The 26,310-nt window shown below is 38.4% G+C and overlaps 1 protein-coding gene across 13 annotated transcripts in view; it reads left to right on the top strand.

The window, feature by feature from the left end:
• Window positions 1-26,310, top strand: part of EHBP1 (EH domain binding protein 1) — a 223,938-nt gene that overhangs the window by 144,785 nt on the left and 52,843 nt on the right. For 12 of the 13 annotated variants that reach the window (XM_065834135.2, XM_065834144.2, XM_071805752.1 and 9 more), the window contains 2 exons: window positions 4,889-5,803; window positions 7,729-7,872. In XM_065834135.2, the coding sequence (XP_065690207.1) occupies window positions 4,889-5,803; window positions 7,729-7,872 (1,059 nt within the window). The remainder of the gene's footprint in view (window positions 1-4,888; window positions 5,804-7,728; window positions 7,873-26,310) is intronic. The other variant, XM_071805753.1, reaches the window with a different exon arrangement.

Genomic DNA, 26,310 nt, shown 5'->3' with positions numbered 1-26,310 from the left:
ATAAAAAAGAAAGAATAGATTATTAATTAAAAATGTTAGCAGTACGATCAGTCATCTTTTCTTTATGAAACTGTGATGGCAAATGGTGAGCCCTTCAGCCCGTCTCTCTAACGGGATATAGTTCCCAGGACTGAAGAAGTAATGATTGTTGTTATTGTGCAGCTTTTTTCTTTCATCACTTTGCAAGCCTTCGCCTGTCAGCTACATTGAGTATCTCAGTTGCTTCCTGCAGATTTATTTCCTGGTCTCACACAGTTCTGCCTGATAACCCCGCGTGCCCTTGGTCGGAGTGAATGCAGCACTGGCAACAATGGCTGCCTATAAATTCCATGCAGATATGTAACACATTTGACAATGATTCCTCCTAACCAATTAAAATAACATCTATGGATGAAAAGGGCAATTTTCTTTGTCTGAAGCATCGCTTTTTTTCCCCCCCCCCATTCCCAGGAAAGGAGGTAAGAGGTGACTGTGACCACAGATTGAAGATTAACCCATAAGAGTATATCTTTTAGAAGTGTGTGACCCTGTTTATATTTTAATAAAAAAGAAGAAATCTTAAGAGACAACTATTTCAATGCAATTACTGTGTATAATTACAAACTGAAATGCACTGTTACTAAAAGCACATCATTGGCATTTCTTTATAACACACATTAGTCTTTTGCCAAATTGGTGCCGCCACTGATGCTGAATAAAAAAAGGTATTTACCTGTGACATCTGATCTTGGCCAATTTATCAGTGTGTTACATAGTCGGGAAATGGTTGCAATACTGCCTGTGGTGCTTGTGCTGATGGATCCCAATTGATGTCTGTCAATCAGCTTGTCAGGAAATTGAAAAAGCAAAAAAAAATCATCAGGAGGTAGGTAGATAGACTTAGCGTCCTGAATACACATATTATGTGTGTGTATGTATGTGTTGTATTTTCCACAATATAATTATATCTCTCTTAAAATAAATAAGTAAATGAATGAATGAATAAATGGCTAAATAAAGAAAGAAAGAAAAACACACAAAAATGCCCACAAACAAACAGACAAACAAAAACCCTACTCCGGATTAGATTAGCATCAGTCAGAATTCAGATACGGTTTTGGTGCATTGTGATCATTGCACTTTCAAATTTCTGTGAGCAACAAAAGCGAAACCAGCGTTATATTTGAGAAAATTAAGAACAATACAGAGATACCTTCGCAGCTAGTCCAAAGAGTTGTGGTTCTACTTAAATGTCATATATATCTAACTATCCATACAGCCTTCCCAATAACATTAACCATCTAAATGTATTTACTGTGTCTATTGGATTATTAGTAAATTATAATGAAAAATATGGTAAAATTACAGCGTACAGACAGTATAGTCCCTTATCAAAAATTGAAATTTTTCATATTGGTAATTACATGTCCTGCACTTTAGAAATGTAAGCTACTAAACTACACTCCGCTGGAGCTTGGAGGGGATGAAAGGGTGAGAAGTGGAAGGGCACAACACTATGGTTCTACTAATGAACTTCTGTTTTTAATTACTTTATTGTTTAGAGAAGCTTGTTTCATTTCAGGGATTATTGTGTGGAAATAGTACATCTTCTGGATGTTCAGTGCTTTCAATTTTTTTTATGCTTTTTTTTTTCCAGTTTTTGACCATTCATACTGAATTCCTCAATACATTTGAACTAGAGCGATTGTCTTAACAGAGCGTTCAATTTCACAAGGAAGGGATCCTTTTAAAATATACATTTAAACAGAAGAGTTCAGAATTAAAGGAGTAGCGTAGAGTCAAAATGGAAAAAAATTCCTTACCTTTAAGCTGGCAGCCATATTTTTATCACAGGTGTTCATGTGTGCTTCTATTATTTGATCCTACAAAATCATAAGCACATATTTGTGTGTGTAGGAGTTGCTTGTTGACCTTAGTAAGATCATTCAGGAGCATAGTTAACGATGCATATACATTTGCAAAATCAAGGCTTAGTCATGCCTCTGTTTCATAGCAAGTATTATGATTTGATTTGGAAAATTTACTCTCTTAATACCATGTTATACCAACTAGTTAGAAACTAGTTAGAAACAGTAGTCATATATAAATATACTGAAATATCAAGAAGCTCCTGGCTTTTCTTACAGTGAAGGAGAACCTATTGCAACATGTACAGAACATACAGTTGCTATGTGTAGAACTGGACTGTAAAACATTTGTGTGCCAATCTGTATATCTAGTGTACTTTGAAAGGAGAGAAGCATCATCCAGAATGAGAAGGAGAGAGGATGGGAAGTGAGTATCTGACATCAGTAGGAAACCAGTGTGTTTAATCCCAAGCATCACCGGAAGCCCCAAGCAGAAAGTAAAAACTGATTGCAGCTGTATCGATAATACCCATCATTCCAAATTCATTCCTTCTGCTGTAGTGTTACCCATTCTAAGCAAGTGCCTTTCCTGACAACTCAGAAACACTGTCCCTGCCTTCATTTTACAGACCCTGGGAGGTATTAGGATTTAGTTTTATTAGCATATAAATAAGAAATTAAGAGTATAAAAGAGTTCAGGTCAAGTTATGTCTATGGGCTTTGGCTGCCATGGTCTGCTAAGCCTTACGTCCTTTCGTTCTTCACATGGTAACCCCAGTACCTTCAGTGTGGGGTAACAGGGTATTTGTGCCACTGAATCAGCACTCACCCACTTAATCAAACAACAAATCCTGGTGTTACCTTTGGTCCACAGGACAGCACAGCTGCCTTGCTATGCTTTCACACCCAGCCTGTTTTCTGCCTGCGTGTGAGCGTTCATCGTTCCTGGAACCTGCAGTAGGTTAGGCTGCCCACCCAAATCCCTGCACTGCTCTCCTTTAACTCTCCTTTCTCTGTGTTCCTCATGTCTGTTCGGTTCCACCTCTCTTATCTCCCTCTTCTGCATACCCAGTCTGATCCTGCTCCTCCAGCTCTATGTCCCAAGACCAGGTAAATGCCATCCAAGTTCTCTCCATTCCCTCCCACCCATCATCTTCCTGCTACTCTGCTCCATCTGGAGCTTTGTATCAGTAAATACAATGTTCATGTTTTCTGCTGCTGTTCCTATATCTAAACACACCTCTGCTTTTATAAATGACATAACAATCTCTCATAATAAACCTTCCCAAGAAATGATACCTCACGAAGACCAGCAATGATTTGGGGCCAAGTCATTTTACCCAGGGAGAGCCAGAAGGGCTTAAAAGTAACTTATTCAGATATCTAATTTCTATGTCCACATAAACTCCATGAATCGTTTGTTGTAGAGATATAAAAACCAAAAATGCCATGGCAATTTATACCTGAGCATGAGAGGAAACATACAAAATTTTAGGAAGATAAATTCCAGATCTCAGAAGCAGAGTTTGAAAAGGGGCTGAAATGAAAACTGTTTGACCCTTGAGTAGGGAATGACATTGCAAGGGCAATGAGAGAGCCTCTTTTTCTCAGAGCAAGTCATATAACTGGGTCTGCTGGGAACCAGCCAGGCCAGACTTGCTGTTGAACTTTTATTAATATGAAAACCAAGAGGATAAAAAAATCATAATTGTTCTTTCTTGCTTGCTTGCTTGCTTGCTTGCTTGCTTTCTTCTACCCTTCTAAAACTGTATAAATTAAAGCAACAGTAGAAAACCAGGATAGAGTTGAAGCCAGCGATGTGTGGTGGTGTTTCCTTGTGAAAAGACAAGTTCTCATTCCTGTCTGAAGTTTAGCATCGATTTTTGTTCAAATAGTGTAGGAACAACTATGAAAATATTAGACTCCTTCAGAAGAGGGTGAAAAGGAGCTGCAGAAATACTGGGGGAGGAGAAGTCCGAGTGCTTTAACTGAGTGCATCTATGCTAACAGGGGGCCTTTTTCAAGGCTTCCTTGAAACACAATATTGTCTTCCAGGGTTAATCCAGGATAGTAATAATTAATTGTAAATTGAGAAACGGCTTTAATTCTTCAAAACTAGAAAAACCTGATGCACCAAGCCCACTCACTTAAAGGACTAGCAGAAAGAAGACAATGTGGCCTCACAAAGTGGGAGGCTTGCACACTGGCTAGCCTTCTGAAATTAAAGGGAAGTGAGAATGAAATTCACTCTCTTTGTCTTATAAAATTAGCATCAGCAGATGTTTTTAAAACACATTTGTTTGCTAGATTAATGTGATTTATGTCCTGTATCAAGTAATCTGTGCTAGTGTTCTTTTTGGCTATCTGGACATAGTTTTTCATCAACACAAATCACTGCAATTACATGAGCAGTAGAAGGGAGAAGGTTGATCACCAGTGATAAAGCCCAAGATGGATTAGTGTCGTGTTTCTCATATCTTTGTTCCTTATCTTAAAAAGCCATCCTTACTTGCTTTTTTTCTGGTCCAACTCTTACACTTTTCTTATTTGCTTGTTTCCTCCTACTTGAGTGAGAACCATTTAAGATATTGGTAGGTTTTCTTGGTGCAAACAGAATGACTTTTAAGTTGCGGTTTCATGAACAGCTTTTTACTCAAGAAAGTGGCATAATTTTGAGTAACCATAGATTTTAGTATAGTATGGTATTGAGGTATGTTGAAAATATTTAAAACCGTGCAATTTAAGTGCCTTTACTGGTCACATTCTCTCAATTTGCATTGTTGTGAAGATACCCCGGGAGATTTCTAGAAAGCATTGGTAAAAATTGTTGAGTTCAGATTAGATTGTGCAACAAAAAATAGGAACTACTGTAATGAAGCCAAAAGAATAATAAGTAATAGAGTTGAACCCATACTGTTCCTGTAATACAGGATACGTTTTAGGCTTGCTTATTTTGACTCAAACTTCTGCTTGCATTCTTGAAATGTTATGATATGTAAGAAACTGCACATTGTAATCTTTGTTTTGTCTGTTTTTTAAAGGCATATGATGGGTTTGCCAGTTTAGGAATATCCCGATTGCTGGAACCTTCTGACATGGTTTTATTAGCGATACCTGACAAACTGACGGTTATGACCTATCTCTATCAAATAAGGGCGCATTTCTGTGGCCAAGAATTAAACGTGGTTCAAATAGAGGAGAACAGTAGTAAAAGCACATATAAAGTGGGTAACTATGAAACGGACACCAACAGTTCTGTCGACCAGGAAAAATTCTATGCAGAGCTGAACGACCTGAACCGGGAGCCCGAGCTGCATCCGCCAGACAGTGCTTTGGCAGACTTCGCTTCTCAGGATGACTCCGTATTTGTAAATGACAGTGGTGTTGGTGAATCTGAGAGTGAGCATCAGACTCCGGATGACCATTTAAGCCCAAGCACAGCTTCCCCTTCTTCTCGCAGGACTCGAAGTGACACAGATGCACAAAAATCCCAGCAGAGCTCTGGAAGGACTTCTGCGTCTGAAGACGTTGGGAAGTGTAGCAGCACAGATACAACACAAGTGCAGCCCACGCTGGGAAGGAAGAAATTGCTGTTAGCTGACACTTTAGACTTGAGTGACTTGGCACATGTCAGTGATCAAAATGGCAATGCGTCTCCCACAGTTGCTTATGAAGATAACGACAAGAAGAGACACCAGAGCTCAGACAGTACCATTGGTTTCTCAGAGCAAGAAAAGCTGGGATGTATAGGATCCACAGAGAGCACAAGAGCAGATCCTGGTTCACCCGTTACAAAGCTGAGTTTATCTCCTACTTCTAAGCTTGGATACTCCTATAATAAGGATACAGATCTTGCAAAGAAACCGCATGCTTCTCCGAGGCAAACAGAATCCGATTCTGACAATGATGCCAGAATGGCTTTAAATCATGCAGATCAAACTGCAAAAACAGCCCAGGTAAGAAATTTAAACTTTTGATATGCCCGTGAGTCAAGATGGAGATGCTCTTCAAGTTTTCCCTCTATATTTGTAATTTACATCATATCTTCAGTATAAATTGCAAGGTGGGCGGTGTATTTTTTTTTGATGGGCAATAAACACTTTGACTGAAAGTAGGTAATGCTGAAAAAGAACCCATACATTAAACATTTATTTCTAGGTATTACCCTACTGTCAATCTTTCCAACCTCTCTACAATTAAAGGAAGTAACGTTGTATTCTCGACCAGCTTAAAGATGACTTCAACGTTTTTGTCACCTTTCTTCTGACTATTGCACACTGAAGCAGAAACTGGAAAAAGGTTTATCAATTCATTGATCAATATTCAGCAAATGTAAAGTTTTGAACACCTTGAAATATACCAAACATATTTCCAAATCTAATTCAAGAAACTGCATGGCTTTGTGAACATAGCCCACAATGGTGAGGCAGAAACTCCAGAATATTAAATTATGCTGTTCACTGAGTGGCCTTGAGCATCTTACTTAACCACAATATCATTTTCCTTTCTATAAAGATACAAAGGATATGCCCACCTACCTGGCAGATTTATTGTGGGGACAAAAGTTGCATAAATGCTGAGTACTATCAATAGTTTCATCACAAAAATATGTAAAAATGCTATCAGCCCTGTTTACAAAAATGCCAAAACATGATTATAACTTAACCCTCGTGAAGATCTTTCTTGAGTTCTGACTTCAATCTTGTGGCATTAGCTCTGACAAGAAGAGAATATATCCGCTCTTTTGGTAGCGTAGATTGCTTCAAATATTTTTATGGGTTTTTTTCTGAGTAAGCACCATAAGGATTCATATTTTTTTTGCAAGAGGAACAATCCACAGATGGGAGTTAGTGACCAAATATTAGTTCCATAGCCAGCTAATTTTTTTCTTTTAATCAGTGACATCTCCTTAAGTTTCTCTTCATCATCAGCTGTCTGTACTGGATGAGAAATGAACAGTTCGGCCCATACAGATTCATAGAGCAGGAGGAGACAGGATGTCTTTTCTATGAAGATTTTCATGTGTAAGCCAAGAAAAAGGAAGTGATGACTTTAAAGATGGTTTTCTGTTGTTAATCATCTGTGCATTTGCACATGGTAAGAAAGTCTCATATGCGACTCTCGATCTTAACTTGGGATCCTCAACTGATGGTTAGTCAGTCGTCTCAATTTCCGCGTGGTTGTTGCAGGAGCAAACCTGCAACATCTGTCCCAGCTCTACCTCCTGTAAAGGCCCAGAGACAAATTTTCCCAGAGTTTTCACAGTTGACCTTGACTAAGAAGTCAGCATTTGAGAGTATGTATATATAGGAGCTACTCATGTTGCCTATGCAGAAGCCCTCATTCTGTTATTTCTTCTCTGCAATATAATCAGGTGTGTATGAGGAAGGGACGCTTGTGGATGTTCATAAATGAAGTAGAAGCAGATATTTTTTCAGGTTTTTTTTGTGTTTTACCCCATCTCTTTGTGTTCTATTTAAGTTATGAGAGATACCCATATAAGTAGCCAACGAAACATTGTATTTGCATACATATTAAAGTAAATAAGTAAACACATAGCACATTTAACCTAGCTTCCATGAAGCCAATTATTTTTTTCCACAGCTGCAGTTGAAAGGCGTTAAATATTGATAGAAATTAAGTTTTAAGGGGAGGAGAAAAAAATCTTATTTATATTATAAAGGCCTATGACTTTTTTTAATTTTACATTTTGATCATCTTTACTTTTCATTTCTACAGAATGCTCTTTCACCTCATGAAACTGTAATCCATGTGACTCCTGACCTTTATTATATAGGAAGGCTCCTGGCTATTAACTGCTATATAAACGTTGAGTACCCTGAGGCCATCTTGCTCTTAATTATATTTCTTTATTTTTAAGCAACGAATGTTGTCAAGACAGGAAGAACTCAAAGAACGAGCAAGAGTTCTGCTTGAGCAAGCAAGAAGAGATGCAGCTTTAAAGGCAGGGAATAAGCAACTAACCAATACCATCATCCCAGCCCGCAATAAGCAGCTGAATGATGTAAGAAATACTGACCAGTATGGCAGTTTACATAGTTAAAATTTATTGCGTGTGCATATACTTTTGTGGGGGGCATGTCCTTGCAGAATATTTCTTTTCCACACTGAATTACTCTGATGTGTCATGTAAACTTAGTTCACTTTTGAAGCCTGTTTCTCCTGTTGTTACGGCCAACAGAAAGATGCCTAAAACTTTACTGGAGGCAGAGGTCTGGGAGCACCTTCTTTGATTGGCACTGAAGTTTCTAATGGGACAAAAACAAAAGTTGCTTCTAAATGATAGTGAAGTAATTTATGCTATTTTTGATTACTTCTCTTTTTTCACTTAATGTAAATGCATTCCCTGAGCCTGTGATGTCAACTACTTGCTGCTTCATAAGTGTTGTTGCTGTGAATGAGGCTGTTTGTGACAGTCTTGTAAAAGAGTTGATGGAACAATTCCTTTTTATCACCAAAGTTTATTATGCTGGTGAGATGGGAAAGTGGAGCTGGGGAATGAGCTCCAGTGTCGAAGCAGCTATGGTTGCACCTCCAGTGGCCTCTGTGGTGACTTGGAAGGATGCATTTTCTCTGGAGATGAAAGCTAATTAATTTTTATGCAAACCTTTGCAATGCGGGTTTTGTGATTCTGAATGTTGCACGTTACAGACTGTACCAGCAACTGAGAAGGTAAATGCAACTCAAAAATAATGATACAGAGAAAGGCTCCAATCTTTACCGATTCACATCTTTCAGAGCCTGGTCCTGGGGAGCAGATTCTGCTTTTTACATAAATGAGCTCATACAATCAAAAAATGAAGACAATGATTTACATACCTCATTTCATTCTCTTAACTGTCTTGGATCCATGCTGTACTTTTTTTTTTTCTTAACAATTCCTCTCCCCAAACTGACACTTTTTTTCTTCAAAATATGCAGACAAGTCTTACTCGTCTAATGGCAACATAATTATATGTAAGCATTTTTTGATTACTTCATAGTTAAGTTTTTCCTAGATAAGTGTACTTTTATATAAATTTCACTTTGGATTTTTTTTAAATTCTTTTTTCTTAAAGCAAACAGCATTAAAGGAGACAACTATAGGCAACTACTCACACAGCAACAGCTGCAATTAAAGTTACCTAACAGTTTTTATTACAAGCTCATATTTTCAAAGATTTTACAACTTTCTTAGTATTTCATTGTTTGAGCTGAAATTTTCCCCATCAGCTCTCTGCCTGAGGGTGAATTTTCTTTTACTTCAAAAAACCCTTTTCATCTTTTTCTTTGTGTTAGGTTGCATAAGGCATTGTTTTATCCATGTCAAAAATGTCTTATGGGCAGAAGGTTCCATCCACTTGAAAAATCTGTTCAAAATGATCAAAGTTGTGTTATTAGTACAATATTGTCAGAGAGTCTTGAAGGTCAGAAGAGTTGGTAAGTGTTAGTAAAAATTGTCTGTATGGACACAGCACAGCAAGAGCATCTTTTACTCTTGCTCCCCCAAGGATCAGGGCCCATTCTGATGCAAATCGTAGTATTGGAAAGCAAAGCTTTCTGTTTAAAACTCAAACTCCTGCTGATGAAATGCAAACAGGAGGAAAAGGAGCCACCCCACTGGCATGCAGAGGAGAGGTGCCCTGAGTAGATGGCAAGGAGGCAGATGGCAACGTGAAGTTAGACAAAAATGAAGACTGTGTCTAGGCCATGAAAGCCAGCTGTAGGAAAGGAGATGGGGACACAGTTTTCAGGGTGAGGGTTTTCAGGATTGTGTAGTTCAGGCAGCCAGATTACCCATGAGGACCTTATTTCATTTATTACAGAAGCTGAAAAATTAATTAGAGGCCTGCAGGAAAGGGAATGACAGTGTTTTAGGGCCCCTCTGCAAAGCCAAAGTTTGTTTCTGCCTCCATCAGAACCATTTTTTTACGATGTTGACAAGGTACCTTCAACCCAACATACTCAAGGTGGCAGATTCCTTGATTTCTGATTTCCAGCCCAGGACTCTTGGGGACTGATTTCTGGACGTTTGAAATGCACCCAGCTGTAGCCAAGTCAAAGAGAACAAATGGTCCTGGCCCCTCTGAAATCCTGGGTGCTCTGAGAAAACAAGTAATGGGCGCTCTTGACTTGAGCCAACTGTAACATATGAATAACAAAAGCTCCTCAGCTCAGAAGGGTGTGTGGAGATGGAAACTCTTACGTGATAGTGGAGAGTGCCACAGAAATGCTCTGGAAGAAAGTAATAATTCCATGTTCAGAGAAGTTTAAATAGTGTATTTTAAACAAGGTGTGGGGCAAACAGTGAGTGATGGGGGTGAAGTGAGATATTGAACAGTTATTCATTCACTGAACATTGTCAGTCATGACCAGTGGGAAAGACAAGTATCCTGTAGGAAATAAAAATATGGGTTATGCAATTAAAGACTCTATGAAATGAGAACCAATATGGGGTTGTATAGCTAGTGTAATTTTGACATCTTCTGAGTACTTAACCAAGATCAGTGTTCTTCCAATGCAGTTCAGTGGGAAACATGCATTGTAAAACTGGTTATATTTAATAGAGGCTGGTATAGTATTCATATTTCTTATATAAAGTTGATATATAATAATATATATAAAGCTGTGTATAATGTATACCTATGTTATACATATATACATATCTATGCATGTGTATGTTCAGAATGAGGATGTGTGTATGCATCAACATACGTAAATGCAAGATAAAATACATTGATTTCTGCTGTTCTTTAACATATTTGATCTTCATAGAGATGAGACATTTCCATTTGATATAGTTGCGCTGGTTTACTACAGGTCATTGCTTATTTAATTGGTAGAAAACAGCACAAACTTTATTTCTATTTGGTTTTTCTGGTCATTAAGATTAATAATAAGAACTTTGAGTCAAAGCAGTGCTGTATGTGTCAGCGTGTGGTAATGTGTAGTAGTGAGTTATCCAAATGAGAGTTGTGATAATAAGAATCAGTATTTATTTGTGGGAACTGGACTAGGCACATTTTGGGGATGGATTGAGAGTGATTGAAAAGAAAATGGTTTCAAATAGGAAGATCTAATTTTAAATAAGAAAACTTTAAAGAGGTAGTCCACGGGCAGTACTATCAATAGTAACTCTTGAAGTTTGCATTTGTGCCTTTTTTGATACCTTCATGAAGAGACCTTTAAGCAGCCTGGTCCTTCTGCCTGTGCTCTAAAAATCGGTCACCCCAGCTGCGCTAAACCTGCAGAGTCATTGGTTACTTCTGAAAATCATGTCTCATGTGCCTTACTGCTACCACTTTACATTTGTCACATGAGAAAGATGAATCACTGTTTTCTTAGTAAACAAGTGAGAACAATATACAGTGCGTGGGGTTGTATTGCTGCTTGAGGTCAACAAAAGGGAGGAAATTTCCCAGTCTGTTCCATGATCATAAATACAGGTTACTTGGTATGTGCTCACCTAATTTGTTTGTAAAAGTATTTTTTTGCAAAAACACAGCATTCCTGTTTCTCCTCTAAGCATAGAGCAAATACCTTAGAACTTCTTCAGCCTAAGCCTTACCCTTCTTCTGGTGTTACAGAACCAATATTGTATTCTTTTTCAAGTAGTCATGTAGTCTAGACTTACTTCTTTTTTTTCCCCCCTCGCTTTAAAAAAAATCTCTGTTGTCTATTTATTGACCGATACCTGGGCTCTCCTGTAGTACTGGCTGTTTTCCCATGTCCATTCTTTGGGTTGTTTACCCCTTTTTCTTGAGTCTTCTTTCTTGCTGCAGTGTGCTTTCATCTTCTCATCTTTGTGCTCTGAGGTTAAGCCAATGTCAGTATCCTCACTTGCTTTACTTTTTTTTTCTTTTTAACTTAGAACTTTATAAATTTGTGGGAGCAGAAGTTTAAGGCCCTAAATTTCCTCATAAACGCGTTAACTCAATCCCATTTTCCTCCAAATCATGTATTTCTCATTGCATCCCAAGATGTATCTTCTTCCCCTTCTTTAGTTTGTGTCTGCTCTCCTCTCTGACTGTTTCAGCTGTCTGCCCTGTCCATTTCAGCTCCCCTTCTTCTCCTTTTAAACTTGTATTTCTTAATACCTGCTCTCTTTACCCTCTCTGCACTTAGGCATCTTCCCTCTGTGCCTTCTGCCCCATCATCTTCCATTCCTCTTCAATCCAGCTGATTAAGTCCTGTCATTCTCTGCTTACTTCCTCTATTTGTATCGTATTAGCCCCTTTTCTCCCTTTTCTTCCCTACTTGCAGTGTGGTAGGAGCTTTTTCACTATTAGGTTTGCTCATTTGCTGCTACTCAGAAACCTTCAATCTGCAAGCTGTATGCATGCCAGCATGTATGGAGGTGTGTAAGCCTGTAGACAGGTATTTGAAGCCTGCGAAGGGACCACATTGATCAGAAACTCCTTGAGAACACGCTCATGGTTTGGGAGGATCATAAGTGCAGCCTTAAAATTGATGCAACCTTCTGGAGACTGGAAGAATTAGCTTAAGAGCTCTGTGAACAGACTGCTCCCCTCATGGATCCCTTTCTCTGTGGTGGATTTATAAACAGCACAGCCTTTCTATTTGCTTTCTTGATGTAGGTGTGTATGTAGTGACTCTTTTACAGGATGGTTCTGTTGTTTCCAATCTGGTATAGCAGCAGTAATCACTTAGGTTTTAACCAGGAGAGCCTTTTTATTAACTTATTCGTTTTTATTTAACTCACCTTTTCTCACAATGAGCAACACAGAGCTAGAATGGACATATCTGCTTCCACCAGATGCTGTGAAGTATAAACCTGTAGTGATGGTTGTTAGCAGCAGCAGCTTGGCTGGAATGAGATTTTGGAAAGGCGAGGAGATTGGAGCTGGTCTGTGCACCCTAACTGGCAAAGTGGCAGGCTGGAGGGGATGGCAATGAGTGGGAAATATTCAGGAGCGATGGGCCTAAAAAGTCTTTCCAGCAAGGAACCCTCGCCTGCAGAACCTGGAGTGGAATTCATAATTCTTGAATCTCAGCATAACTCTGCCGTCAGCAAATGTCTGCAAAGGCCAGTGGCAAAACGTTCATCTTATTCTCCTTTAGTGACTGGTTCACATAAAGAATGGAAATTTACTGCAGCTGTCGTTTACTCTGTAAACTGAAATGGCAATGGTTATGGAGTCAGCATGATTATAGAGAATGGAATTAGGAGTTAAGAAATGCACAGGCAACTTTAATTAACCTCTTTTGTGTATATGCATTATGATGCAATCTTTAATTATGTGATCACCTACTATTTTCCCCAAAGCAATTGTGTCTCATTTAGCTCAGAGGATTGAGGTGATGTAGAACGCTGTTTGTCCAGAGTACCTCTGTCCTTTTGGTTGCAGAAATTGAAGGTGAAGAGCAAATGAAGCAGGGACTGCAAGGAGCAAAAAGATTAGGTCACGGTTAAGGTGCTGGATAGAATTAAATGTAATGCTGCCTTTGCCTCAGAGTTCCTGATCAGTGCTGCTGAGTGTTCTGAACCCAACTTCCTCCAAGTGATCATTAATTGAGTGTCCTTCCTTTCTCCATTGCCGTTTGAGGTGAAGGTTTGATTTGCAGAGGTATTGAGCATCCAGATCTGTCAGGGAAATCAATGGGAGATGTGTTTGAGATCCTTTTAGCTGGATATTTTCAGTTCTCATCCAAAGAACGGTGTAATAACACCAACATGGGGCGTTGCGAGAAGGGGATGTGATTAATGCTTTTGAGACACTTAAATAGCGTAGTGACAAGCACTTTAGAAAAGCCCTTGAAGAAATTAATAAGTCTGTCTACAGAGCAAGATTTGAATATTGTGGAATAAAGAATGCTGCTACATATTGATGAACAGTGAAAATAAACCCAGGTATTGAAAGCCACAGGGTAGAGCTCAGATCTGGGCTGACAATAAAAGTGAAAGGTGGCGGCAAGGCCCTATTGTAAAGGCTACAGAACAGGATGAAAATTAAGATTGTGCTCAGTAATTTTATTTCTGGTATCTCAAAAATCATGTGTCAAATTCTTTAAGTTGTTTTTGCAAAGTAAATCGCTTTAGCAGAGAATGCCGTCTGGCATGGCATTCATGAAAAATAGTGCTCATCTGACAAAGGATGGTTTTTTCTTCCTAACATAGGCCACAGATCGTTTCTGAAGTTATTTGGGTCTTGCTTGAACTAAGGATTCCTCCTTGGTGAACTTAGGTGCAGGACTGGGCCCCTCATATGGATTCAGCCAAAAATGTTGCATATTTAGAATTTAGCGTAGGTTCTGGGATGCAGGAGTTCAACACTGTGGTGCCTGGAGGAACTCTCTCTCTCTTTTGCTTCTTGTGAAATAGGAAAAAAGTAATTCTTTCTTCACAGCAGCATTCTGAGATGACTACACTAAAAATCATGAGGGACTTCATTTATACAATCAGTATTTAAAACCAATTTAATATCAAGTGAAGGGATATTTTCAGAGAGCAATCTGGATGCTACCGCTGTGCTTAAATGCAACTGTTGCCAGCCTGCTTTCAGTACAGAGAACGATTTGGTTTTACTTATCTCTGCTACCATTATGTCATATTTATTCATGTTGAATGACAGCTATAGCTGCCTAACTATATATTAAAAAAATATGTTTGAAAGAGCAGCAGGGACTATATTCAGCTTTTGTAGTAGAATTTGCGGATATGAAGTACCTCACCAAAAAACTGGTACCTCCAAACGTGCAAACACTGTCTGTATACAGAGGGCAGCATGAACGGGCTATGCCATAAGATTGTTTCTTTCTGTTCAGAATATTGCTTTTTATTACTCCCTTGCTCAAAGGACTTGTTGCAGCTGTATCTAATTCATATTTAATAAGCTCTTTCTACTTCAGGTGTCAATCTGTTTTGCCCATTACTTTTCATTTTCATAAATATTTTAGTGCAAAATGATAACTTTTTTGTATCCAATGGGCTAGTGGAAATGGAAGTCTTTTTAGAAAAGCATCAGAAACTGACAAAATCTGAAAGGAGATGAGTTTGTATACTGTTACTTTAATTTTGATTGCATACATTTGCACAGATATGCGATATGACAGCTGCAATAAAATGAAAATAAGTAATTATTTTAAATGCTCAGAGAAAATGCTTTAATAAGTGTTCCTATTTATTGATCATGTCCTGCAATAACCTGGTGCCTCTCTGAGCTAATAAGCTACTCACTATCCAGCTCTAATATGTGACCAAAAAGTAAACTCTAGTCAAAATGACCATAAAGTGGTACAAATGCAGATTCACAGTAGACAACAAAAATAGGCTTCTTTTAATTTGATTGAAAGATGCCTTAAACAGAAGTTGGCGTTGCAAGTATTCCTTCCTCCAAGTATTTTAACAGGTTCTTGAAAATAAGTACTGGATAGCTTTATTCATTAATTTTTATTTCTACATGAAACCAGAATCTCTACTTTTGTTGCATTAGGAAAGGCATCTAACTTATCAGTGGATTTTGGTTTGTAGTCTCCCCAGCTGGAAAATAAATATCTGTGATTGAGGTGGTAATGTTAATTCATTTAAGGAAACACTCCCGAGTTACTCCCATCTTGGTTTTCTTAAAAAACAAAGGGATAAAAGCTGATCTTTATTAATTAAACATCTAACATGAATTTATTGAGGTCTAGGATTTTGCAGATGGCAACCTTGGTCTTTTAATATTAATTGGAAAATATCGATTGAAAAAAAAGACTAGTCTGTCATGCTGATAATTGTGACCAGATTTAGATATGATCACTAGATCTTCCTGAGATTACAAAGAAGCAGTTACCATCTAATTGGTAAATAGATTGAACAATATTTTGGTAATCTCTGAGCTTTGGTAACTTCTTCTCTGTTGTTCATTTATATGTCCTGTCTGTATGCTACTATAAAGTGGTTAAATATGGTTTAAGCTGATAAGACTATGCTGTATAGTATTTACATTTCATGAGCATTCCAAGTTTTATAGCTGTTTTAACAATATACTTTTCTTTAAATTAAGGTTAGACCTGCTGACTGAACACTTCAAAACCACAAGTGAACTGATATTTACTTCTTTATAATGACATGCTAAGGTTGAGATAGCCTGATCTCATTTCCTTGATGGCAAGAACAAACAAGTTGTTTCATTTAACATTACTCAATACATGAAAAATAGAAGTAATCTGTAACTTTCCAAGAAGGTTCTACGTCTTTTGACTTCATATTTGATCTGTTTAAGCACTTTCTTACTTTGAAGTTGTGATATTTCACTGTAAAATATTACCGCTATTGACAACTCCCTGATGTAGCTGGGAAGATAAATCAATTAGTACAAGTAAACTCATTTCTGAGAAGAATTAGTATACACTGTCAGTTTTATACCAGGAGGGATTTCATGAATAAAGTGTAACCTTTGATAATGCAAGACAAATGTTATGCAGTTTCAGCTTTAAATATAAATGCTTAGATTTCTCAGCTGAGTTTTAGTGCTGTTATTTCCTTAAGCTGTATCTATTTACACCGCTTAAGCATCCAGCCCAATATATATAAATATGCGGTTATTTATTATGTGGATGTAAGTTCAAGGTGCTGTGTGGTCTGCAGCTGTAACGTTACCTTGCACACTCCCAGAAAATACACTGTCAATTTATTAACTGAGTTTTAAGATCATCTGAACAGTGTCAGTTCAAAAACTTAAACATCTTCTATCTGTTTATAAATATTAGTAAAAAAGAACAAAAAACAAAATAAAGAAAGTCTCAGTGCTCACAGTGTTTCAGAGCTCTCTCCCTTTGTGTACACAGCGAGACGCGGGTTTCTTAGCGTCTGGAATACTCTTTTTCTATCGCTGCTAATAACTGTGGACATTTTCAGTGTGGATGTTCAGTACACGCTGTTGTGAATCCCAGGATGATATTGCCATTACTTAGAGCTGTATTTTGCATCGCCTATTCTGTTATTGCTCAGCATGCACAAGGGTAGAGTTAAAATCTTTATTCATTTCATTTAAAAATGTTTCTTTTGTTCTCCTTATCATGTTCTGGCTTTCCCAAGGATATATGCCTTGAACGAAAAGTCACATGTGCATTACTAATTGTGTGCCATTGTATTTACAGTTCCTAGTGGTGGCACTGTGAAGCTACTAATTCTTTTGCTTCACTTGATGTAAAATAATCTGAGTGTCTTTGATAGCAGTGAAACAGTATTAATTGTTTTGTACATTTCTTGGTCACTCTTCTTAGGTGGTCTTCATAATCTATTAGAACTTTCAGCCAGATTTTTGTAATGTCATGCCTCCAGCAGTGATTAAATTGGTAATTAATGAACAGTCCTTGGCAACATAAACCACATCCCGTTAATTTTCCCTTTTGAGTTTTTAGAAGTTGTCGTCTCTGTCAGAAAGCATTGCGCCACCTTGCTACGGCCCCTTGGCATGAAACCACGACGACTTGATTTTTTGCAGCCATTAGCAGATCAGAGCAGTAATTTCACAGTATTTTGGTCAGGGTAATTATAGTACCAAGTACCAAGTAGAGTTGGGAATTCACACAAGAAGTCCAGAAATACCAGGTGAGCTTCCTTGTGTTCACTGGGACGTTATGATTAGTTTAATTGGGCTTTGTTTGATTTCAGCCGCAGAGACTCTTTGTGCCACGGCACTGCAACCGCTTTCCACTTTAGTGTTTCTGACCTGCATTGACAGGAACCGGTGCAAAAATGAACTCTTTGAAGTGGGACTCTTTGGGGAGGGCAACTAAAAAAGGGGAAAAGTGATGTGTAAATAGTTTACTGTAGCAAAGCTCGAAACCGGACTCAACACTCTGCATTTGGCAGGTGATGTGATTCAAGTTCTTTTATATTTTCAGCTGGAAGGGGTAACATTTCTGCTACGTTCATGCAAATGTTTAGTAAATTACTGCATTTAAAAACACAATCTTTTTTTAATCGCTGGCTTTTATATAGCACCCGCTGTTCTTCTTCCTTTGAAGATACAGTCATTTCTCCCACCAGAAATACCGCAAATCATCTCTTTGGTCCTGCAAACAAATCTGGGCAAATGCATTAATGAGACTGCAGCTGCACTTAGTAGTTCACATGTCACAAAATAGTAGGTAAAGGCATTCATACTTGAGTGACTGCCTATAGGTGTAGTGGCCTTCAGCAGTACATTGTGCACATTAAAGTTTAAATAGTCACTTGCCTGTTGGCTTCGGAATGAAAAGACTGTCACTGGTCACTTCTCCTGAAGCCTTAATGAAACCAAATAGTTTGCTACGAGTTTGGGCCTAACCATTGGGGTGTTTCATGCAGTCTTGTCAGTTGATGTTCATGAATTGACTTGAACGGAGATCAAAGTGTTTCTCAAAATGGAGAAGCGGGGAGAGAGACAGCTCCTTCAATTGCACCACAAGAGCTAATCAAGCCATCAGTTCTTTATGCACTCTGCGTGCCTTTAGAATTTAATACCCAATGGTTTGTCAGGACAAATTGAAATTCGGGGCTTGGGGGGGGTGGGGAGTCCCTCCTCAGCCCGCTGCAAATAAAATAAGTACTTCTCTCTTCTGGAGGCTCGTTTTGATAAATTTTCTAATTTAATGTAAAACTGCACTGTTGATTAAATATTTGGGGTTGAAAAAAATAAGGAAAAGGATTCAATGGGCATGATACGCCTTAGCGTTGATTGAAGATCCAGGTTTAAAGTGAAAGAAAAACTAAACTCAGCGTGATTTTTTGTTTCTTTGATTTTTTTGCTGGAACATTTTAAACTGGATTCAGCAGACAGTTTTTTGAGTGCCAGTTAAGACAAAGTCATGTGAAAATGCCTCTCTCCCTCTCTCTCTTTTTAATTGATATGATTTAGGCAGAGGAAAATGGTAAGGGGGATTTTTCTATTGCAGAAGCAATTTTTAAGGGATTTAGTCATATTTAGCCTGAAGGTCTTCACACTAATGAGAGCACTTAAGTTACGTCCAGGCGTTGATTAGACAGCTCATCTATCAACTGGAGCATGAGAATTTGTATTTTAGGTACCTTTTATACATTATAAACCTATATGCTATTTTTTTAATTACTTGAGACTTTATTTTCTGCAATTTTTTAATTACCTTCTTTTACATCCAAGGTGGCTGTAATGCAACTGACAGAGCACAAACAGGGAAAACTCTACATTTGACAAGAAATAATATCGAAACTGTATCTTTTAGAAAATGACATGCTGAATGCAAAGTGCTACCCGGATATGTTCCTTAAACTGCCACAAGCCACCTCAAAGTCTAAATAAATTTATTCAGTAACAAGGAATTATATATATATATTTTAAAATGCGCAACCATCACCACCCCAAAAATTGCGAATGTTCACTCTACTTGTAGGGTTTTTCACTGTATTTAAAGCACAATAGCGTCTTAATTATTTTCTGAATCGTTCTGAAAAGTACAGCTTTTGTAACTTTTTGACATTTCATATTTAAAAAAAAAAAAAAATTAAAACGTTGCCACCAGCTTGCACTATGAGCTGCCTGTAATAACAGTTAAAAAAGCTTTCTGAACTATTTGACAAGATTTCTTAGTGCTGAGGCCATATGCTGTAGCCTTTAAGCTATTTCTTCCTATCAGTTTCATTATCACCTGCCTCTGAGTCTCCAATATCATCAGTAAGCACATGCAGAATCATAATTATGCCATGTACAAGTTCTTTGATAACATGTACAGTTTTCTTCTTAATTCTTTATCAAATGCATTGATCGTGGCATGTGTGCATTGATCCAGGTCCACCATCTGGCTGTGTGTGATAAGCACAGTGGCATCTTTGCATTTCCACTGTCATTCATTGCGCTACAATTTGGCTGCAGGGGAGTAGTGGCTGGGATTAGCCCTGTTCTGCTACTTACTTGCATTTTAAGTTGACACCTCTACAGCGGCTCAGACCACATTACAAACTGAAACACATACGCACGACTTAGTGATGTGACACTCCTCAATAAGCTTACTCCACTAGCTACTCAACAATCTGTAATTGGATTTGTAGGAATAACAGCAAAAGATTTCCTAAGAATTGCTGGGGACAGAAGGTGAAGTTTTCTCATTATTGGCAAAAGGCTAGGTATAGATCCTAGGCGATTGGTATTTTCCATTAAAAAACAAGCTGCCAGCAGTTTGCAGGACATTTTCAAAAAAAAAAAAAAAGAAAGAAAACAACCCTGCAAAATAGGATCCAGGGAGGCACAGAATTTGAGCTTGTTCTATCCATTCTCATCACATGCAAGCAGACTGGGATCCCACCACCCTCCCCTGAAAATTCAGAGACGGGAGGGGGGAACCAACTTTCAGAGGCTCCCCGCAGCCCGCTCAGCTTTGTTCGGCTGGGAGTGAACCGGGAGCATTCCTCAGGAGGGCACGTCCTCCTCCCTTGGCGCGGTGTTGCCTGCCTGACAGGGAAGCTTCCCAGGATGGCAGTCTGAAAGATGCTGCTCTCCAGCTTACGCATCCCATACACTTGCCAAAAGTCTTTGTTTCATAACACCACTTTTTTTTTTTTTTTAATTATAAAATCAAGTTTACACAAGAGAAAATCCCTTAAGTGGAGCTCGACAAATGTTGACTCCTACAATGAGTAAGCAGCTTTCTTTAACTTCTGCCTGTAATTCGGCTAGGGAAAGGCATAGAAAATACCATCTTTAGAGGACTGATCTCTGATAGGACATTATACCCTGTCTGTGTGATGGCACCGTCTCAGAATATTTCTTGAGCCCCTGTTTGTGGGTAACGCCAACAGCATTGACAATTACGGTGACAGGCGTAACAAGCTTCTGCATCCCGACCCCTTAGGTGATTGCTGTCCTTAATTATACTCCCCGGATGAGGGAGAGCGCAAACTTGTGTAAGCAGAGAAAATTCCAGGGAAGAAGTTAACGGAGGGCTTTGTCGCTGCTTTGGGTTTAGATCGACTTTCTCAGTGATCTTCCCTGGGAGCCCCGGCAGTAGGCAGGGCTGCCCTCGCATTGTTCACCAGGAAAGCGCTTTGCTTTTGGTATCGGTGCAGGCGAGCGAGAAGAGCAGGAAAACAGAAAGTGTATTGGGAATTAGGTGTTTCAGCCGTTCCTTAAAACTTGCCATAGAGGCAAGTGCAGTGTGAAATAGAAATGCTCGCCTTGATCGTCGCATAGATGTGCAACTCCTAAAGGGTTAAACGGGTTAAATCTTATTTATCTGAGTAGAACTGCAGGGCTGTTTTGCAGAATGCTCTAGCACAAATAGCTATGGTTCACTTTGACGTTACAATTTTTTTGTTGGTTTCTTTACTTTAAATACTTGAACTGTTAGACCTTTTACTTTTTTCTCTGAGAAAGATGTATTTGTACCAGATTAGAAAAGCTAAACTGTTTCTTTACATTGAATAATCAGCCTGTCATGACAAATCTATCTCCTTCTGCATGAGTAGGTGCCAGTTTGACTAGCTTCTTTTAGGCTCACACTGGGTTTTAAGCTGGATCCATGTGCATGACTGGCAGTGCATTTGTTGGGCCAGATCTAAGGAGCCAGAGAGCGTTCAGCTCCTTTTTGCCTACAAAAGAGCAGCCAGACAACCAGCAAGAGGCCTTGGATGTAGCACAAGGTGATACTTACTTAGTCAGCCGTTCTTTTTTCAAATATATCTATATATGGTTTTTTATTCAGTAAAGTAGGAGTTTCTCTCAGTTTCACAATGACACAAGGCATTAAATTACTAAGGAATTGTTTTTCTGCAGCCAACATTCTTCACATCAGAAATATCGTACCAAGTGAATTGTAGGTTTTCCAGAACAGCATAGATAATATTAAAAAAATAAAGAAATAAACATTTGAAAAAACTGGCTAACATTTCTTTAAAAATAACTCTTAGATTTAAGGAGATGTTTTCCATTTTACAGCTACACAGCCCCATTTTATTGTGAATTTGGGGGTGCTTTTTTTTTTACCTTAAAGGGGACGGTTTTGTTACGATATTGTGATTCTTCCAGTTTTAGACTTTGGGCTACTTCTATTTTCATTTTGTCTTATCTGACTAATCCATCAGTATCATAGATGGTAAGCCAATAGCTACTTCTTTATGACAAGTGATTTGATACTTTTTGTGATGTACGTTCGTGAAAAAACATTTTCAAGCTATATACAGTTTATTGGTAGTAGGTTACCTGATGAAGACACCAGGCAGAAAATACTCAAGATATTTATGTCTTTCTTTGCTGATCATTTCCTACTAGCCACAGATATCCAAAGCCAATGCACTTTTGTTTACATCAAGTGATCCCTGCTTAGCAATTCATATTTTGCTTGCTACCTGTGTATTTGGAGCTGTTCTGAAACGGTAGGAGAGACCAAACATAAATGTCGTCCCCAGGGTGATCAAAGATTTAATCTGACCAGATGGGACAAACTTGAGAAAGATTTTGACTTTCCACTCTGTTTTTCAACAAGAAAGGCTGGTTGGTTTTTTTTCCTCCCATCCTTTCTTTGTCAGAAAAGGCAGAGATCAGGCCATCCCCAGAGAAATGAGCAGGTGTGGCCATTTACAAGCATGTCTGGTTATATTATAAACCAACATAAGTAAAGTTTGAAATGTTTTGAAAAGATCTGCTAAACAGTTTTAATGTTTCATCCCAAATCCTATTTACTGAAACAAGAGCCGATCAAGGTCACAGTAAAACTCAGTCTGCCCAAAACCTTTAAAGCTCATGTAATTTTTTTTATTTTTTTTTTTTTATTCTGTCTTCTCTACTGACTGAATAGGTACATTTTGGTAATCCTTGCCTCTGGACAAGCACAGAAGTCTTTTTCTTTTTGAATGGCTAGTAACAGAGCCGTTCTTCCTGTCTAATGATGAAAGAGGTGGCAGTCAAGTTCTTTCTCTTAAATGTACTGTGCACTCAGGGCAGACCACAGACAATTTTGAAACCTACAACTACGGGAATCGCTCCCCCTTATAGGTACAATTCTGGTTTAATTTTGTTGCTGTGAGTATCCCTAATTTACCACTTCTCCCCACCCCCAGTCTATGGACATGATAAAGAATTTTCTTTTTAGACATCAAATAAATGCAGCTCACGGGATTATATGTTTAATACGGAGAAGATAATATGTTATCAGACTTCTGGTGTAAACTCAATTTGGATCCTCCCAAAATTCTGCCAAAGGATGACTGAAAATCCCTGGCAGAGGTTTTGGTTTCTTTTTTAGAAAATATGAGAAGATAGCAGAATTTTTGCTGATTTAAGGAGACGGGTTTTATGGGGGTGGCTGTTTTTTCGGTGTGGTGTTTTTTCGTTGTTGTTATTGGTTTTTTGTCCCTGCAAGACTCCACCACTCTCAATATTTTACTGAGTTGGTCAGCTCTCAGTTTCTGACGCCGTGGAGCGACATCGCTGGCTGGGTAATGATCTCGGGAACTGCCCCGCCAGTGTTTCACATTCAAATTCACCTTCCCAAATCCACAGCATCATTTTTGGCCAAAGTAATGTCAGTCATTGCCATCTGCGGCAAGTACAAAAAGGACCCCCTAATGGCAGCCATTTTTATTTGTTTCTTAAGATCCAAAGGCTGCTGAAAGAACAAGTGGATAAAATTGAGGACTGGAGAAGCTTGATTTTCTTGTTCCAGTGAAATGAAACTCCCGGCCTTTTTTTCTTCCCCTTACCCTTAAAAACCAGAGTCTGCTCGGGGGTTGTAGCTGTGTCAAAGCCGTTGGGATGCCACTGCTGATCACTTTAATTACTAGGACTAAGGAGGATAAAATTAAAAGTAGCACCATTGAAGCAGTGGAAGAAAGCTTGCCGAGATGTCGGTGAACTGTGAAATATAAAAATTGCATACCAATACATTTTTATAGGAGGGAAACAAGGAATTACATTACTTATTCTTGAAGAGTTTGTCCTTAAATGGTGAAGTTTTCCTCACTGTGCATCTGCGTGGCAGCTTTTAGACCATTACAAAGTAATTGGGGGAAAATAGCAGAGCAAACTTTAATGTCTCTTTGGCATGTTAGTAGGTTCATGCCAGAGGGTGAAAGATTTTGCTGAGTTTTTTCTTCAACTGTACAGGAAAAAAATGGTTGTATGTGTGTTTGCATGGTCCTTTCTTGGTGCGGAGCTTCTTTTTGTGTCTCTTTTTTTCTTTTAAATATCTGTTCATGACTCTGCACTTCTCCCGAGTGCTTTCCTTTCCAAACTCTAGGGGACTGACTTGCTGTTTAATAATTGTTTTGTACCTCAAAACTTTATCTACCTACTTTTCTGCTCTCAGTTTCATTGCTCCTTCCATCAGTGTTCCCCCTGCCAGGCTCAGTAACTGAGGGTTCAAATACCTGAATTGAATTTAAGCGAGAACTAGGCTGTTTTTTCTCTTTTTCCACTGGTGATTATTGGCTTAATCAGCACAAACACAAGCCACAATAATCTGTGTTTGCTTGGAGATCCCCGGGATGTTAATGACTATGCTAATAAATCAGGATACAAGTTCTCTTTCAGGAGGAGGGGAGAGAAGGAGAGGGGGGAGTCAGCCGGCTCAGTTTAGGGCACATTTGTCACAAACACGTAACTGGCCTTATTTTAAACTACGGCTATAGTAGATTAAATTGTTTGATGTTAAACCGCATAAGAATCTTGAAATAAATTTTGCACCTTCCTTCTTAAATGTAATTTAAATCAAACCCACAAGTTCCTGTATCCCAGGAATTACAAATAGTAGAGATTTGTGCTGGTTTATTTCATGTAAAATTGAATGTAATTTATTTTACTGAATACCACAGGTCGAAATAAAATCGGTTGCTGTATCAATTGGCTAGCTAGAAATTAAATTAAATTGATCTATTATAGTGCATAGGAGCAGGGGGGAAGCTTTCCCAGTTGTCTTTTCTAATGTGTACTTTACCAAATAATTTTTTTTTTATAGAACTGTTGCTCTGTGCCTTCTGGGAAGTTCAAAAGAGAGAAAGCAAACAAAGCCGATGTGCCATCCCGCTGCCCTGCAGGGCCCGGGCAGAATTGTCTTTCCGAGGGAAGGACATTAGGAGAAAAGTAAATCAAGGCAATCTGATAGGGAATCAGGGTTCTGTCACTCAGAGACAAGATATTGTGCTGTGTCCATATACTTTGTTTACTGTAGGGTTTTATGAGTTGTAACCTGCCCATGCAAGCTGTTAATGAGGCTAAATCTTGCTGCTTGAGGATTGAATTAACAGCACACCTCTGGGCTAATGGTTATAAACAGAAAGTCCCATTAGGGCTGCATTCTGATTCAGTCATTTGCATTTTTCCTATTGTGTCGAGAACAATGCTGAGTAAATAGCTACAAACAAACAATTTACATGGAAATGGGTAAAATGTACCTAATTAGTATTTTGTGCTTGTTTTATTAATGATTGCTTAAACTAAATAGCACTGAGCAGTAGCTCTCAGCAGCATCTGCAGGTGTGGGGTGCTGGGCTTCTGAGTCGGTGGGAAAGCTGCCAGGACAGCTCTCCAAAATTAGGCGGTTTGTTATATTCCACTTAGTTCAGGTCAACTGCTTGTACCTGGGCTTTTTCCTGGTCATTATGTCAATAATATGAACTTATTGGCAGATTTGACTTCAAGCCAAATGCTGACTTTGTTACGCCTACAAGCATTTATAATAATGCGGGGAGCGGGAAAAGAGTCCTAACTTTGAAAAAAAAACAATGTAGTTTTAAGGTGAAAACTGAAATTATTTCCCTTATATTTTAATTGATTCTTATAAATATGTTTAAATACTTTTTATTAACGAGTTTTAGTATGGTAAATTAGTCTTTTCCAAAGTTTCATACTGTAGAACTTTGCTTATTTATGCAACTGAAATATTACCGTGCTTCTAAGATAGTTACGAACTTCAGTGGGACGGTGCTATCTGGGATAGTTCCAATATGATCTCTTTACTTACTGAGCAAAGCCCCACTAGTAGGATGTTTTAAAGAGATACGAAGTCTTTTCTGCTCTGGCATCTTGTTTTCTTTTATTCATTTTCATTAGTTTAGTTGGGGGGGGTTGTTTGTTTTTAAAGATATATCCATTGGAGTCGAAGGATTCCTTTCTGTGCCTCAGATTAGATGTCACTTTACGCTTTGAAGTCAGCTTGGTGATTGGAGTAACTGAAAGCAACATCTGGCTTCTCATTTCAGTTCTAGGAGAGAATATTACTCAAACGAGTAATTCAATTTAGTAAAACCATTTTTATAGCCACGGTAAAACTTTTTGTAGTTACTGCTTTGAGAGAAAACTGTCTGAAAATTTTCATCAAGGTATTTTTATAGTATATAATTTATAAATTATTTAAATTGCAAATAATTAGGTTTCTAATGCATTAATAATTTGGGGGATGCTTTAAGAAAAAATCTGATTCGTGGATGTCTTTAAAAATTGTGTTGTGACACCCAACTGATATCGAGCATCCTATTTATAATGTGGGCCAAGCACCATGCTGTAAA

Source organism: Patagioenas fasciata, chromosome 3 (genome assembly GCF_037038585.1).
Source record: "Patagioenas fasciata isolate bPatFas1 chromosome 3, bPatFas1.hap1, whole genome shotgun sequence".
Lineage (NCBI taxonomy): Eukaryota > Metazoa > Chordata > Aves > Columbiformes > Columbidae > Patagioenas > Patagioenas fasciata.
This window is presented reverse-complemented; position numbering and strand designations above follow the sequence as displayed.